This window comes from Pinus tabuliformis, chromosome J (genome assembly GCF_031772625.1).
Source record: "Pinus tabuliformis cultivar Carrire ecotype Pingquan chromosome J, CPIR1, whole genome shotgun sequence".
Classification (NCBI taxonomy): domain Eukaryota; kingdom Viridiplantae; phylum Streptophyta; class Pinopsida; order Pinales; family Pinaceae; genus Pinus; species Pinus tabuliformis.
In genome coordinates, this window is record NC_142295.1 from 1,016,993,069 (window position 1) to 1,017,010,286 (window position 17,218).

Below are 17,218 nucleotides of genomic sequence, written 5' to 3' on the forward strand. Positions count from 1 at the left end.
CTTCTAGCATGTGAGAGGACTGCTTCTCAGATTTTTCGACCTTCTCCAAGATGATGTGATTTTTGACTTTGAGGTCCTTTGAGTTATCTTGCTTTGTAGACATCTTGATAAGGTTCTTGGTGGCCTTTTTTATGATGATTGTGATAAAAAGGTTCTTACTGTTGTAGACTACTTGTTGTAGGCTTGATCCTTCAATCTAGACAAAAACCCTTTAACTTGCTTTGATGCCCTTCTTGAAGACTAATCCTTGTATTTCTCTTTTGCTGCCCTTTCTTTGATTTCAGCACCTTAGCTCTGAAACCATGTCAAAGAATCTAGGGCAATTATAATTAATGAGATTCTTCTAGCATGATAACTACTTGTGAGGTATTTTATTTTTTCTTCTTAGCACAATCTTCACTTGTTCTTATTAGAGTGTGTCTTCTTATATTCATCAAATAGTTACTAAAAACAAAGAGACAAGAACACAAGATGTTTGGCTTTCTGCTAGGGCCAAAACCTCTCCCTCTTGGAGAGGAAAACCCGCACAAAATTCTTCTTATAGAGATTCCAATTGACGAATACCAAGACCATGCCCCTTGACCAACTAGGCCACTTCGAGACCAAGACACCAATCCTCTTCTTTGTCACTACTGAGATCATCATCGTCATAGCTATACCATAAATACTCCTTCATCTAGATCACTATTGCACCATCACTGCTCCATCTGGACCTTCATCACTGCTGTGCCAATGCTACACCTTCATTGAGAACTTGATGTACCACTACACCTTCATCGAGAATGTTATTACACCAATGAGATCTCCATTTAGAGGTTAAATATATCGCTGTACCGAAATATTCATCTTCATTAGAATCGTGACTGTTATCATGCTCACAGTAATGCCGACATACTGTGCGTAGGATATATATACTATACCGAGATCCTTTCTCTATCAGGAATGCCGAGATTATGATTGTATCTTTCTCTGCACTGTGATCTTCACTGAGATTGTAGCCCTGTTCTTCTTGCACTGCGATCAACTGCAACTATGCCGAGTCTGTATCACAATGACCCTATAACTAGGACAAGACTGTAGTGAAGTATGCAAGGAGATCATTGTACTTATCATTGAGATTCTGTACTTTCCTGTAACCATCTGAGGTTCTGCCTTTATGCGGTGACCCTACACACCTATTTATAGTTATGTCTCCATAAATACACTGACATGTCACAGTGAAATGATGTGTCTATTATTTGAGCCGACTTGACATTAATATATATTTTGAAGCCGACATAGCTGCTCTTCTTCATCGTTTAGCTTGCAGACTTCTTCTTGTGCTTGTCTTGGAGGGCTGTTTAGACATTGTACACATTACACATGACATTGACTGTTTGACATCCTAAGGCTCGCAATGCGAGCCAATAAATAAATAGACCTCTTGCTCATGAAACCCACGCAGCAAGGAATAATAAATTTATTTTACAAAAATCATAATTACAATGTCATGAAGACCAAACCTAGTTACACTTTCTTCAACATGTCTCACCAATTACATTTACATTTAACCTCATATATATCCACTTGGAGTCATATCCATGCCCATAGTTGTGTAACTCCATAAATTCTAGTCCTATCTGCAATGTTATCCTTCGGCTAGGAAGGAGTGAGATTAATTCCACCCATAGAGCGAGTAGTATTCGGCTAGGCAGGAGAGAGATTAATTCCATCCATAGAGCGAGTAGTAAATTATATTTTAGCAGAAACTGAAAGGAAAGGGCACAAACTGAACCAACGTAGATTTCACTCAAGACACTTAGCTCTAACATACAAATAGTGTGCACCTTCAAGATGTCCACATTTATGGAAGCCACTCAATTCTAGTTTCTCATGGTGGGAAATCAGTCAACTCATTACTAGGCAATCAACTAACGCACTTAGAAAGTTTAGCAAACACTGTAAGGCAAGCATTCTATGGTTTTTTGGATAGGCTATCTTGGTTCAAATCTTCTACATTATCTTTGGTGTTTTTAACAGCAAGCGTTATCAATTGACCTTGTTTGTTGTATTGGATAAGTGCAAGCACTAGAAGGAAGCCTTACACTCCACAGCAACATAACCTCGATGCTCATAAAGGGTTTGTACTACCAAGAAAACCACTTTGCTAATGCAATGCTTACAGCAGAAAGTTCAGCTACTGCACAAGATTGATACGATTTACATAAACGTTTCAGACACTAAATGCTGATGAGATAGATTAAGCACAAGCTTCACAGATACCACTGGTCTTTAAATCCATATTTGCTCAAGCAGACTTACAACCCGTTCCAGGCACCGACCTCGGCTAACACATGTTTTTTTCCAGTCCACATAAAATCAATTATAGTGGCATTTCCCATGGTGAGTTTCATCTGCGTATATACTCTTCTACACTTTCTTTTAATCACTTACAAATCTAAATATATATATATATATATATATATATATATATATATATATATATATATATAACATGCATTACAAAACATTATATATACATACATATTTCCTGTAAAAGATGTAATTTCCTTGAAAGTTAAGGAAATCCTTTTTATTAGTTATAAATATAAAAAAATTATTTAACATAAAACATTATATATACTTACATATATAAAATAAATTATTTAATATGTATTACAAGGTATTGTATATGCATATATACATAAAAAACTGTAATTGCCTCAAAATTCAAGTAAACCCACTGGGACAATTTGCTAAAGGTTATTTTACATAAACAACATTTGTCTAATTAACACTATAGTTTTATATATCGCAGTGCAATGAAGCAAGATAACTTGTTCACAACTCAATTGGCAACTGACATGTTTCTCCTTGGTCACCACAATTGAAAAGAAAAAGATTACTCAGACACTCAAGTAATTGAAATTAAGAATATTGTTAGGTTTTCATGGTAATCTTAATACATTTACAGGTCAATGAAGCAAAATGCATATTTGAATTTTCAAACGTTTTACTTGTGCTCAGCACACTCAGATAGCAAAGACTTTCAAAGTGGTATGACTGGCTGGTTAAGAACTTTCACTTTCATAATGAATGGCAAGAATTGTGAAGTGTTTGATATTTATTCATGTTATCCAACTTGTTAGTTGTGGCATTGACGTAGAACATCAAAATATTTTGGAGCAATAAAAGTTATTATCAATCTCTACCAAAACTCTTTATCAACTACGATTGAATGAATAGAATCCACTTCGAAATTGCATGATATAAATCTCACTGTAAAGCCTAAGAAGTAAGTTTGTCGCTTCTATATATATATGGTTATTTTTGCCGCTAATTAGGCTTCCACACACTCCACATCCTTTGTAGATTCCCTTTGTATTAAATATTGTTGTAAACAAATTTAGCAGAGCCAAATCAAGGTGTTATAAGCTCATACTTTACAAAATTTCTTAATCATGCTATATCAGATTTTAAAATATTATTGAGTCTTAAATATTGTTGTAACCAAATTTAGAAGAGCCAAATCAAGGTGTTATGAGCTCATACTTCACAAAATTTCGTAACCATCCTATATCAGATTTTAAAATATTATGAAGAAACATCACCTCTGGCTTGGTTTAATTTGTTGAAGCTCAGTGCATAAACTTCTAAGGTTTTACAAATAATAAAAGGTATAAAGTTGTAGGCAAATCACTAGTTATATATTTTATTTATCTTCTAGGAAGATGAAACCATATCTAAGTTCTTGTATAGACGAAATATCCAGCTCTAGCGAACAACGCACCAGCAACTTGATAATATTCCATGTTAAGATATTTTTTTCATTCTGTTGCCTTGATTTATATTGTAAAGCCGCTAACAAAGCCACTAACAACATTTCCATTCAAAGGATTTCGACAGTTTTCTCCTGAAAAGCAACGTACAACGTACATGTCCAACATTGTTAAGACTCGTAGAGTTCCAGAAATACAAGCATGTATGCACTTCATAATTTTTCCCCTTGATTACTAATATGATGAAGCCCCTTGCAATATCTCTCTTTGCAGCTTTATTACATTCGTGTCGACAAAAAGAAATATACAGTATTTGTCCAATACTGTCAGACACACTTAGTGCAACCAAAACAAGCATGTTATTGCTGTTTATGGGTTGTTTGGAAATGTTCAATGAGCATTACAGATACCAAGTAATATCTGGCTAAAAAATTATACAATTTGCCATAGGCATTCATGATAATGTCAAATCAATCAAATGACCAAATAAATAGCACTGGTAAAATTAATCAAATGGCCAGATTAATAATGCTGGGAGACACACAGTGATAAACAATATGAAAAAAATAAAGACTTTAACGCAGAAATTGTAATCGAAGAAAATATAGATGCAAGTGGAACACGTATTAGCCTGATGGCATTTCAAGTGTTTGAAGGACATCCTTGAACTCAAACTCACTAGTTTCTTTATTGAATTGCTCAACTAGCTTGTACCTTGAGTCATTCAAATAAAATGACTGTGTAGTTTCAAGAAGCCATGTTGCCTGCAGCAAATAATTCATACAAAGCTTAACACAAGAGGCAGGCATCACATAATCAAGCCATATATTGCTCATGTGTAATAAAGACAGACTAGAAGCCATTAATATTCCCTTGAATAAAGAACTCGCTCATTCAATTGAACTAATATATTGAAGTTATACCTCTTCATCACTTAGTTTACTGGTAAAAACAATATCTCCTCGAACCAGTACCAAACCTTTGCTTTCAGCAAATTCCTTGTAATAAGTTACAGTGAAATAGGGGGCAGCTTGGGTTCCTCTTGCCTTATAATCCTCAAGACCGGTGAAAATCATATGAGGCATTTTCGCTGCGCATTTTTTTTGTATGTTAGAATATGATTTTGGAGATCGTGATAAAGATCACACATGTACATCTCAGAAACAACAACATAAACCAAAATGCTCCTTCCTCTTTCAGGATATGATTTTGGAGATCATGATCTATACATGTAAATATAAGAATCACATTCACAGAAAAAATAGTGCTATTTCCCACCAATTTGACAGACAACATATAGAACAGAAATATTTCTTAATCTCATGATGCATTTTTCAGAGTGTGGAAAAAGTCACAATAAAATCAGCGAAGTCCGATTTTTTGGGCTAGCCGATTTTATCGGCTGACCTTTTGGTGATTTTTTTGTTTAGCGCGATGTTATCAAAAAAGTCGGTATTTTATCGGGAGTCGAACCAAAAAATCGTGAAGCCCACCCAGGGTGCAGATAAGTGAGGGAAAAGGCCGAAAATCACACTCATTTTTCACTCTTCTTTCTACCATTCATCCTTGTGGAGAGAGGAGGTGTTTGCCATTGCCCAAGAGGAGGAGATTTACTAGTTTTGTGGTGTGGATTTGGAGATTTGTCCACTGCTCAACGTGAGAGACTCAAGGTGCCAATTTGTTGCTGCCAGGTATGTATTTTAATTTCTCTGTGTCTTTGTTACACAAATGGCTTCTTAAATCTTTTTATTATTTTGTTTTTAACTTATTTTTGCTTAAAAATTTGAATTAAAACATTGTTTAGAATCTAGATTGAATCAAAACTTCAAAATGTTTAGATTGTTTACATGTTTCAACTTTCAAGAATAAAAAATTCAAACCCTCGTTTAGTGAATCTGAGTGTGTTCAAGTGAGTGGGGAGAGACATTTAAAATTTAAAATCAACAATTACATTTGCGTTTGCTTCTTATGTGATGGGCAAGTTTTGTTTTTTTTCAAATTTTTTTGTGCCCTAGGTTCAAATTCAAGTTTAAAGTTTCAAACAAAATGCCGAGGAATTTGGACCCTATGTGGGAATATGGTGAACCTGATCCTATACCCGAATACGGGGTGGTCAATAGAATGTATTTGACTTGCAAGTCATGTGGCAAACATATATTAGGGGGTGTCAACAGATTAAAATTCCAATTGGGGCAAATTCCAGGGCAAAATATAGAACATTGCCCAAATCCAACTCCAGAAATCATTGGCAGGGCATTAAATTATTGATGGATAAATAGGAGGCCAAAGACATCAAGGCAGCGGTAAAAAGCCAACTTGTAGGGGCCTCAAGGGTGGGGGGAAGTGAGAGTGGTTTTTCAGCATCACATTCACACCCACATGTCCCAACCCCTCAACTTTCTCATCCTTTTTTGTTCCTAGAACCACACCTAGTGCACAAGCATTGCCAAGACCAAACCATTCTATCAACCTATGTTTGATGTTGTTGTTGTTGTCCCAGGGTACAAAGCCCCTACCTTTGCAAAGTTGAGAGGGCCTCTTCTTCAAAATGAAAAGGCTGATTGCACTGCTAGATTGGAGCAGTTTAGGTCATCATCAAAACACACTGGATGCACAGTCATGTCAAATGGTTGGACTGACTAGAAGGGTAGGACCCTTCTTAACTTCGTGGTTAGTAGTCCCAAGAAGACAATGTTTAAGAAATCTGTTGATGCATCTGCACACATTAAAGATGCACGTTTATTATGTGAGTTGTTGGACATCTTCATTTAGGAAGTAGGTCCACAAAATGTTGTCCAAGTCATAACGGACAACGATGCAAATTATGTTGTCGCTGGCAGGTTGCTTATGGAGAGGTATCCTAACTTGTTTTGCTCATTGTATTGACTTGATGTTGGAGGATATAGGTAAGATTCCTCTTGTGAGGGATATTGTTGAATCATCCAGGAGCATAACAAAATTTATATATAATCATGCATCTGTGTTTAGCTTGATGAGAAGATTCACCAACAACAAAGAGTTGGTGCATCTTGCCATTACACGATTTTCCACTACTTTCATATCTCTTTAGTCTCTGTTGAATTCTATGTGGGATGTGAAGAGCATGTTTCTTTCACAAGATTGGTGTGCTTTATTTATTAGCCGCAAACCACAGGGAGAGGGCATACGTAGACTAGTTTCATATGATCATAGCTTTTGGGCAGGAGTAGAGGAGGTGTGTGCCATTTCAGAACCTTTGGTAAAGGTTCTTCGGTTGGTTGATGGAGACAACCCGCAATGGGCTACTTGTATGAGGCCATGGATAGGGCCAAAATAGTTCGTGCCTATTATGAAGATAAGGGAGACGAGAGGTTACAGAAACAACAATTGGTATGGAGAGTCACTGATGAGTGACAGAACAATACCCTCCATCGACCCATTCATGATATAGGTATCCTAACTTGTTTTGGACACCTTGTGTTGCTCATTGTATTGACTTGATGTTGGAGGATATAGGTAAGATTCTTCTTGTGAGGGATATTGTTGAATCATCTAGGAGCATAACAAAATTTATATATAATCATGCATCTGTGTTTAGCTTGATGAGAAGATTCACCAACATCAAAGAGTTGGTGCATCTTGCCATTACACGATTTGCCACTACTTTCATATCTCTTTAGTCTCTGTTGAATTCTATGTGGGATGTGAAGAGCATGTTTCTTTCACAAGATTGGTGTGCTTTATCTATTAGCCGCAAACCACAGGGAGATGGCATATGTAGACTAGTTTCTTATGATCATAGCTTTTGGGCAGGAGTAGAGGAGGTGTGTGCCATTTCAAAACATTTGGTAAAGGTTCTTCGGTTGGTTGATGGAGACAAGCCTACAATGGGCTACTTGTATGAGGCCATGGATAGGGCCAAAACAGTTCATGCTTATTATGAAGATAAGGGAGACGAGAGGTTAGAGAAACAACAATTGGTATGGAGAGTGACTGATGAGTGATGGAACAATAACCTCCATCGACCCATTCATGCTATAGGTATCCTAACTTGTTTTGGACACCTTGTGTTGCTCATTGTATTGACTTGATGTTTGAGGATATAGGTAAGATTCCTCATGAGGGATATTGTTGAATCATCCAGGAGCATAACAAAATTTATATATAATCATGCATTTGTGTTTAGCTTGATGAGAAGATTCACTAACATCAAAGAGTTGGTGCATCTTGCCATTACACGATTTGCCACTACTTTCATATCTTTTTAGTCTCTGTTGAATTCTATGTGGAATGTGAAGAGCATGTTTCTTTCACAAGATTGGTGTGCTTTATCTATTAGCTGCAAACCACAGGGAGAGGGCATATGTAGACTAGTTTCATATGATCATAGCTTTTGGGCAGGAGTAGAGGAGGTGTGTGCCATTTCAGAACCTTTGGTAAAGGTTCTTCGGTTGGTTGATGGAGACAAGCCCGCAATGGGCTACTTGTATGAGGCCATGGATAAGGTCAAAACAGATCGTGCCTATTATGAAGATAAGGGAGACGAGAGGTTAGAGAAACAACAATTGGTATGGAGAGTGACTGATGATTGATGGAACAATACCCTCCATCGACCCATTCATGCTATAGGTATCTACCTCGACACACATTTTCTTACTGTTGTGGTTTTAAATTTGATGCCGAGGTGATGGTTGTATTCCTCACTTGTGTTGAGACTTGAGAGGATGGTGGCATTTGAGCAAGAACATGATGAAATTTCTAAAGAAATGGAGATATATAGGATGACAGGTGGCACATTTGGTTTTACCATGGCTATTAAGAATAGGATGACCAAAATGCTAGGTAAGATTCAGTTTGTTTCAAATTTCAAATTTCAGAATTCATTGTCTCTTAGAATTTCTATGTTTTAACTTTTCTTTTTATGTTTCTCATTTTTCTTTTAACTTGTAGATGCTTGGTGGACAAGCTATGGTGGCAAAGTACCCCATCTCCAAAAGCTTGCCATTCGAGTGCTCAGCCAAACATGCAGTTCCTCTGGGTGTGAGCACAACTGGAGTGTATTTGACAAAATACACGACAAAAAGTGCAACAGGTAAAAAAATTTTGAATTCATTTTACTATTTTTAATATTTAAATTTTCTAAGTACTAATTTACAATCTATGACCCTAATACAAATGAAGTCCCAACGCCTCAATGACATGGTCTACGTCTACTACAATCTCCGATTGTGGGTGAGACAACTTCAGAAAGCTCCTAATGTGGAAGCCATCTCATTGGACAATATTGATACCACTGTTGCATGGAGGGTTGAGACTACATGGACTCGATCCTTGATTGGTTAGATGTGGATCTAGAGGCACTAGAGGTAGAGGAGGGAGAGCCACAGGTAGAAGAGGAGGAGGAGTAGGGTCAAGAGGCAGAGCAGGAGGAGGATGAGGAGGAGGAGGTGAAACCATCTAGGATGGACAACAACAGAGGATAGAGGCCAACTCCTTTTTTTGCTTCTAGAGGATGATAGAGTCCATTTGTAGCCCCATGGGCAGGGCCTTCTTTCTCTAAAGGAAAAGGCAAAGCCATTCTTTATTCTCGTAAAAGGGGTAGGAGATCTCAGTGACTGATTACTTTATGACATGTAGATGACTCATGATATATATTTATTATATTTTTTGTTGATATTTTGACTCTTGAGAGTTGAAATTGAGTCAAGACTCAAGATTCAAGACTGGATTCACTATTTTGATATGTGATGTAGCACTAGACTTCATATACATATTATATACTAGATTTCTTTTCATGTTTACGTGGACATGCATTTATTTGATGTTGAGGATATTTTAGATGTTATTTTTTTTTTTAAATGAATAATTTTATAGTCAAGTTTTTGCCGATTTTTTCAAAAACCTCCCGACGTTAACGACTTGTTCAATTTCTGGACCCTTGTCGATTTATTCCCGAGGTAAAATTTTCCACATTAATTTTTTCTACTTAATTACTTTATCTAGCAGGGCTTATTTTGATCAATTCTCTTTGATAAACTCTCTAAAATTTCATTCCCGTATAATAGACAAAACATAGTCGTTTTTGCATTTTTTATTCCCCTTTCAAGTTTGCTCCTTTAAATATTATTGGGAAACTGTTGGACTCGGCTAAAGACTCCTCGGATCCATAGCTACACAAAGGAGTTTACTCTATCCTATGCTCCTGTGGAAGGACATATACCAGAGAAACAAGTCATTCAATACAAATTATGTGAATGTTGAGAACAACTGCATTGATAAGTTAGCATCGGCAAAGCATTAAGATAAAACCAAACAACATATTTGTATTGAAAAGCCCAGGGCGACCGTGACAGTGGACCCCTGCCAAAAGATGCATTTGGGAGGTGGTGGAGATTGAGAAATGTATTAATGATTCAAAGACCTTGATTAAGGAAAGTGACCTATATGTGATGTGATGTTGATCGGTGATTTTCTCAAGTGATTCAAGTAACCAAGTATCATGCAATCTGGAATCATCAAGAATCAGATATATGATCTAGCTAGACAAGTGATTCAATTGTTTTCAACAATTTGCATCAATGCACTGCAATCACAAGTGATATGCCTCTACTAGAGACCATGCGCTGGATCTTGCACTTGATGAGTGTGTGCAACAAGATTTTGAAGGAAACGTTTTGAGTAAAAATCCAAGAATCATGTGCATTTAGTCTTGTCTATCAAGTAAAGTTCAGTTTCTTTGTGTAAGTTTTAAGTTGGATCTCTCTGTTTGGAAGCAACAATATAAACAATATTTTTATATCTCTGTGTTATCATTATTGTTTACAATGCCAATGGATGTAACTGAAATAATAACTAGTTATCAAGGGATATTCTTTATTGCAATTTATTTGCATTTCTTCCTGCCTAGGGTTGGAGTTATAAGCATCTATGAATAGGTCTAAATATGATGGGGCAACAACAATTTCAAGTTGCTAATATTATATAGTACTTTGCAATTGGGGAGGTTATCCTTCTAAGGGGCTTGCACACCCATACCAAGACCCAATAGATTCCCTTTTATGACAAATTAGAGGATGCATTCTTCTTACAAGAGATTGATCCAAAATTAGTTTCCACAAAAGGTCTACCAGTTGTGCCACCTATAGGAGCCGAAGTTCAAGATGCACCTCATTTTTTGGTTCCCCGTATACTATGAGATTAGAGGACGATATCATTACCTATATAGAGAGTTGAAAATATCCCTTTCCATTTTCTTTCGCTACTACAACCAAAGATGCCTAGCACTTTCCATCAAGGATATTTTTCACCACAGATCTCAGATATTGCATGCCATACCCCATCCAAGGACAAATAGGAGGCTCACCTCCTACTTTCAGGTGGTCCCGTCAGATTGTAGCAACAAGCGACAAGTCGAGTCTCATAATGCCCCCAACTATACAGCTGTGAGACCGCATATCTCTTCCGTGCCCTTCCTCAAGTATATAATTGAGGTTGCTCTGTAGATGCCGACCCATACATCAGTCCACACATCCACCAAGGACCTATGGTACCATTTACAGACAGATACAGAGTCAAGGGCCTTTTGCTCGTCCGCATACACCGATCTCCCAGAGGAACAATCAAAGTTTTATTTAGACTTTCTTCCCTTTGGCCTCGGAAGTTAGGAGTATCCCTAGCTCCTAATCCCTCCCCAGGGCCATACATATATGCCCACCTTCGATAGCTCTAGTAGACTCCATAAGCAAGCCAGAGATTAGCTCGCCCTTGGCCAACATGTCTCAACAACCTTGATTTCATTGGATTCACGACCTTGTTACTTATATTGGGAGACTCACTTATTAAAGATCTCATTTCTTCCCTATGTTAGCTTTATCTATATGTGTGTATTTCTTTTTAGCACTCTTTGCATTTGCACTCCCACTCAGTGTTCACATTGGATATACTTTTTAGTCCCTTTGACCTACTTTTGTGGTCATTTGTTGGACATTAATAAAATTAAATACATACTTACTTACTTACTCCTTGATGCTCATTTTGTTTTAATGTTCATTGCCCATTGATAATTTTAGTTTTAATTTTTGGGTCTTGACTCTAGATATTGATGACCTTGTTGCCATCTCGCTTGCACACCTAGGTTAATGTGGGAAAAATCTTCAACCCCACAAGGTGTGTTCTTGGTGGGAAACTCAGAGAAGGGGTTTTCACCTAATCTCAACTTTCTCTATTAAAGCTCTCTCCTAGTTAAGCTAAGGGGGTGGTCCCTAAGAATGATTAGTGAAGGAAACTTGTTGGAAACAAGCTCTAGGAGACTAAGGTTAATGGAACTACTTCTCAAAGATAACTTGATTCAAGATATAAGCAAGCATGTAAATGTATGAGCAATATAAAAGATATATTCAATGATGATCAATATGACATTCAAAGGATAAAGAGTGTAGACCAGTGCTTTACAAATAATTGCTCAAATGTAAATAACAAGTACTTGCACAATGGAAATGGAATTCAAGTTGCAATCAAAAGTAATCCCACAAAACCAATGTTAGATCAAGATGTAAAATATGAGAAAACTAAAAATATCACATGCAAATATAAATGGAAATTGCACTTGTAAAGGAAATGCTCAAGTAGAAATAAACAATGACATCAAAGAATCATGAGCCAATAGATGACAAGTACAAGGGTTAGATAACAATATTGCAAGTAAAATTGAAAATGCTCATAAGACAACTTGATAGGATGATATGCAAAACTATGTGAAATGCAATTATCTTGGTTAATTTTAAATGCCTAATCTAAGGTGAGAAATTCCCCTTTCAAATTCTTACCAAAGGGTAAAGATTGGGGTGACTTGCAAGGAAGAGAGATTGAGAAGGAAATAAGTCTATTGTTACGTTGTTAATGATACCCTTCCCCTAATCCTTACAAATCCATGTGCCTTCGTTCCTACAAGGGGACAAATCCATCCAAGAGAATTGCGAGGTCACGTGTTGGAACCTTACTTCGTAATAGATGGAAGAAGAATCGGGGAAATTTTTGTCCTATGATGTCTATACAACCACACTTATGCTTGGAGGTAAGTTTTAGATATGCAAGTCTAATACTAGAATGTTGGAAACACTGAGAGGGGGGTGAATCAGTATTTTTTAGCAATCAACACTCAATTAATCTTTTTCAAAGCATTAGTTAATATTCAACAATATTATTATAATTCAGTGTCAGATAGCAAAACCAATAAACAACACCATACAACAATGCAGAAAGATAGAGACAATAAACACAAGATTTTTAGGTGGAAAACCCCCTCCGGGTCAAAAACCACTAAACGCTTCTTAGTAATTGTCTTCTCCTTCTAAAAGAAAATAATTGCATCAAATTTTCAACTACAACTGAAGAAGGTTCCAACCCCCTCACGAGTGCCCCAACACTATATTTACCGGCTATTGTCAAAAGGATGCTTTGTCAACCTGTAATTTATCAACCCCAACTAAAAGGATGCTCCAACACCTTGTGATTTATCAACACCAACTGAAAGGATGCCGCGTGTAGTGTACGAGATGCCCTAGCACCACCCTGTTGCCTTGAAGTGTTCTTAGGCCACAACTTGAAGGTGACTTCAATCACCCTGAAGAGCCGACGGACCATGTTTCACAATTTCAGACTGGATCCCCTTGTGCTCTGAATCAATATAAGATAACTAAATAGAAGATACTACTGTATTGTATAACCTATCAAATCCTGGTAGCCACTTATTACTGTACACACTATCCAAACAAATCACTACACTATGTTGCACAAATTGATAACTGTACTGCACATCCAACCTTGCTGCCAAATCAACTAACAATTGCACAAGCTAACCACTGCTCATCATTGCACAAACTGCTACCACTGACCCCTGCATGTCACTACTCACATAGGCCACTATACATTACTATTGAATCACTGCACTGCACATGAATAGATGAGCGTTCATGTCCTCACAATGCTGGCTACCAACATCACTGAATCAAACACCCTATACAACTGCAAATGCTGAACCCAAATATTTGATAATGGCATAAACTCAATAACAATATGACCGTTGTACAACTTGTCAACAAATAGTTTTTCTTCTACCCAACCTATACCTGTCAACCTTGTCACTGTCACTGTATCTACTCAAGCATCACAATCTTGTAATATTGCAACTGCTATCACTATTTACTTGCACCCACGAGCACAAACCTAGATGCCACTAATCCAAGCAATGCCCAACTGTAAGTTGTATCCTTGACAAACTTGGGATCATAGAATGTTGAAACAATATGCTGCAACAAAACCCTAATTGCTCATACCAACATTATCAACTACTGCAAATGCTTTTGATCTCAACACTTTTCTCGGTTCTTAATTTAGTTAAATAATGCTCTCAAAAATAATATTAAACCACACAGTAAACTAACAATTCTAAAAATTGCCCAATATTTTTCAATTCCCAATTTTGACCCAAAGTAACTATATATGACCGTATTAAACCAAAAAGGGAAATTAATTACTCTACATATATGAATTTTTATGCTCCCTCCAAATATAATCACCAATTGTTGTAAACTATGCAACAAAATTGCAACCAAATAAAGTATTTGAACGTGGGACCCAATATAATATACTATAATCATGCGCCCATGCTCATGTAAGGTAAAGTCAGGATGGCCCACGCCCATGCCAATATATGAATCCAATATTATATTGACTTTAGGTAAGCTAGCAATTTAATATTTCGACCTCAAATCAATTGCATGGTGTGTTGAATTATATCACTCATCAATGAGTCTGTGGTAGTCAATTGACATTAATCGCAGTTCATCTACGCATTGAATCCCGAAACTTGTTCAAAACGACTTCATATGCATTATACAAGTCCAGAGTTTATAGTCGGCTACACTTCTGTCAAATACTGAAACGAGTATATATATATATATATATATATAGGCTGCCAAAAATATGTCATTGTGGATGAAGACAAATAGTAAACATAATTGCTCATTGTTTATGCTTCAATTCTAGTCTTAATGTTCTTTGTTGAACTGAATGAGTACTGCTTCAACCTTTCAAAAATCCTCTGTATTGTCAGGTTTTTATATTAGTAAACAATGTTACACGGAAGTATATCAATGAGCCATTCAATTTATACACTTTTGAAAGGCATGATGCTCAGAACAAGACTTGGGGCTGGTGAGAAGTCTTTTGCAAAACAAAACCCTACAAATCCTTCCTCAAATGAAGTCACAAATCCGCAGAAGTTTAGTCAACAAGTCGTATTCTTTTCAGAGCTTAAATGCGGTCTTGTACAGTCTCATCCTTCCAAGATGAAAGATTCTATATCAATCCACAGAGAGATCATATCAATCCTTCACTGCTCTATGATAACAAGTATGGAGCTTCAATAGGAGCAAATCTGGGCATCAATAAGTGTTGAAAAATAGGCTTGTGGCCTTGTCCTAACAGAGGGTTGAATGCACTAGGGCCAGAACACAAATTTTCATCAACCGAAAGTATCCTTTCGTTGCTTCTCAAAAATTTCCTCATTAACTCCCATAGGCCGGAAAATGGATTTAAGAGCTTAATCATTACAATAGATTTTTCGTTTTTGGTATATTTAGGAGGATGTAATATTCCTAATGGAAATTTACAATGATAAACAAAGCAAACATAGCCAAAAACACACAGCAAATTACTCAAACATCAGAACACCATTTTAAAACCAAAAACTGCACTGCTAAGCCATTTTATTATAATATGAAGAGGGTACAATAAGATGCTGGAAAGAGTGCACTTGGGCTTGCTCAAGGCAAGCTAGCTAAAGCCCAAATGAATAATAAGAATCCCCCCTCAAATATGTTGCTGCTCCATCTCCTGGCTCTGCATTGAACTTCCCAGAAATAAGCTGCTAGGTGTGAAGATTTACTGCTAGGGCCTCCTTCGGTGCTCAGAAAATTCCGGGAAATTAATCCCGGGATCTCCACCAATAACCCACAAAAACCCATGAAGGAATTGGCCAAATGTTGACCTCATAATTTCGGCCCAAATTTCCCCTAGCTCCTCTAGCTGCTCGCTTAATTGGGACCCTTGTTTGACCCCTCAAATATACCTAGAAAATTCTGCCAAATTATTTCTGAGGTCCTTGTCAAAAACCCAGAAAAACTCAGAAAGGGTTTGTACTAGTTTTGACGCTTCAAAATTGACCCCAAATGCTAGGCCTTCCTCCATAAGCAGAAGATGTAACCAACAACAAATTATGTGTTTGTTGCTCCTCCGCAGTGCTGGAAAATCCCCCAAAATGGTTGCAACCTCCAATAAAGTACCTCCCTGGACTCCATCTCAAATCTCATGCCCAAACTCCCTTCACTCCTCAACTCCCAAGTGTGCCTCCCCTAAGCACTGCGCAGTCCTTGCGCTGCTACTAGTGACTCCTCCACACAAACTCGCATTCCCACGACTGGAATAATCAGAAAAGGATGGAACTCCTACCTTGGGTTGGCACTCGAAGTCAACCGAAGCAAGGGTTGAGATCTCCGCTCAAAGACACTCGTGTGCTAAACAACACTTGCAGACTTGGCTTCAGCTCAAGCGTGCTATGTCAAAGACAAATTTCTATATAGATGAATGAATGCCAAAATGAGTGCCTCTTGCTCTATTTATCAAAGAGCCTCCAAAATGCCGATGTGGGCCCAACTTGACTTTCCCCCACCAAATTCGCTCTAATGAGAGCGTCTTCCACATGTGGGCCATAATTCTCCATGAGGTGGCCCCCAAGCTACACTAGAGCCGCAATATTTCCCTTCCTTCCTAATGTTTGGGCCCCCACTTAATCCCAAAATTCACGTGGGGCCTCTGAACCCACATCTCCTAAGTGAAAACATGAAATAAGACAAAATTGGGCAAGATGGATATTTCCCTTAGCAATATTGCTAAGTGGGAATACCACAGAGGATTACTGAATAGTTATATATAGTTCTTCTAGGCATGAGAAAGGGCTTCATAAAATTAGACGTTGTAGGGCTTTAGGCAATTCATAGTTTTAAATTAAAATTTAAAAACTTTAAATAGAATGGAATTAAAATAATAAATAACTTTAATACTTAATTTAATAAAATTAAAGTTATAATTAATATTTAATTTTAATAATGTTACCCTTTTCTTTTAGTTTTAATTTTAATTACCCATTGATCATGATATTAAACTTATTCAATTTCCATTTGACCTTTGACCTGACCAAGGTGAAGCTACTACATCACCACCTCATGGGGTTTCGACCCATTGACTAGGGTCTTCAACTTCAAACTTGAATATCTCTCAAACCGGGAGGCCTCTTGGGGCGTACCACATACCACCTAAAAAATCCCAACAAGGAGAATCCAACGACGTGGATCTCCAAAAAAAACCTAATGATTTGCCACTTCAAAAACCCTCGACAAAGTCGGGGTATGTCCTCAGTCCAG

The 17,218-nt window shown here is 37.3% G+C and overlaps 1 protein-coding gene across 1 annotated transcript in view; it reads right to left on the reverse strand.

Moving 5' to 3' along the window:
- Positions 1-3,962: 3,962 nt before the first annotated feature.
- The window catches only part of LOC149230313 (ATP synthase F1 complex assembly factor), a 248,500-nt gene continuing 235,244 nt past the window's right edge, over positions 3,963-17,218 (reverse strand). Inside the window, exons 4-5 of the mRNA XM_089376039.1 lie at positions 4,682-4,848; positions 3,963-4,522 (exon numbers count right to left, since the gene is read on the reverse strand). Of these exons, the coding sequence (XP_089232165.1) occupies positions 4,385-4,522; positions 4,682-4,848 (305 nt within the window). The 3' untranslated portion in view covers positions 3,963-4,384. The remainder of the gene's footprint in view (positions 4,523-4,681; positions 4,849-17,218) is intronic.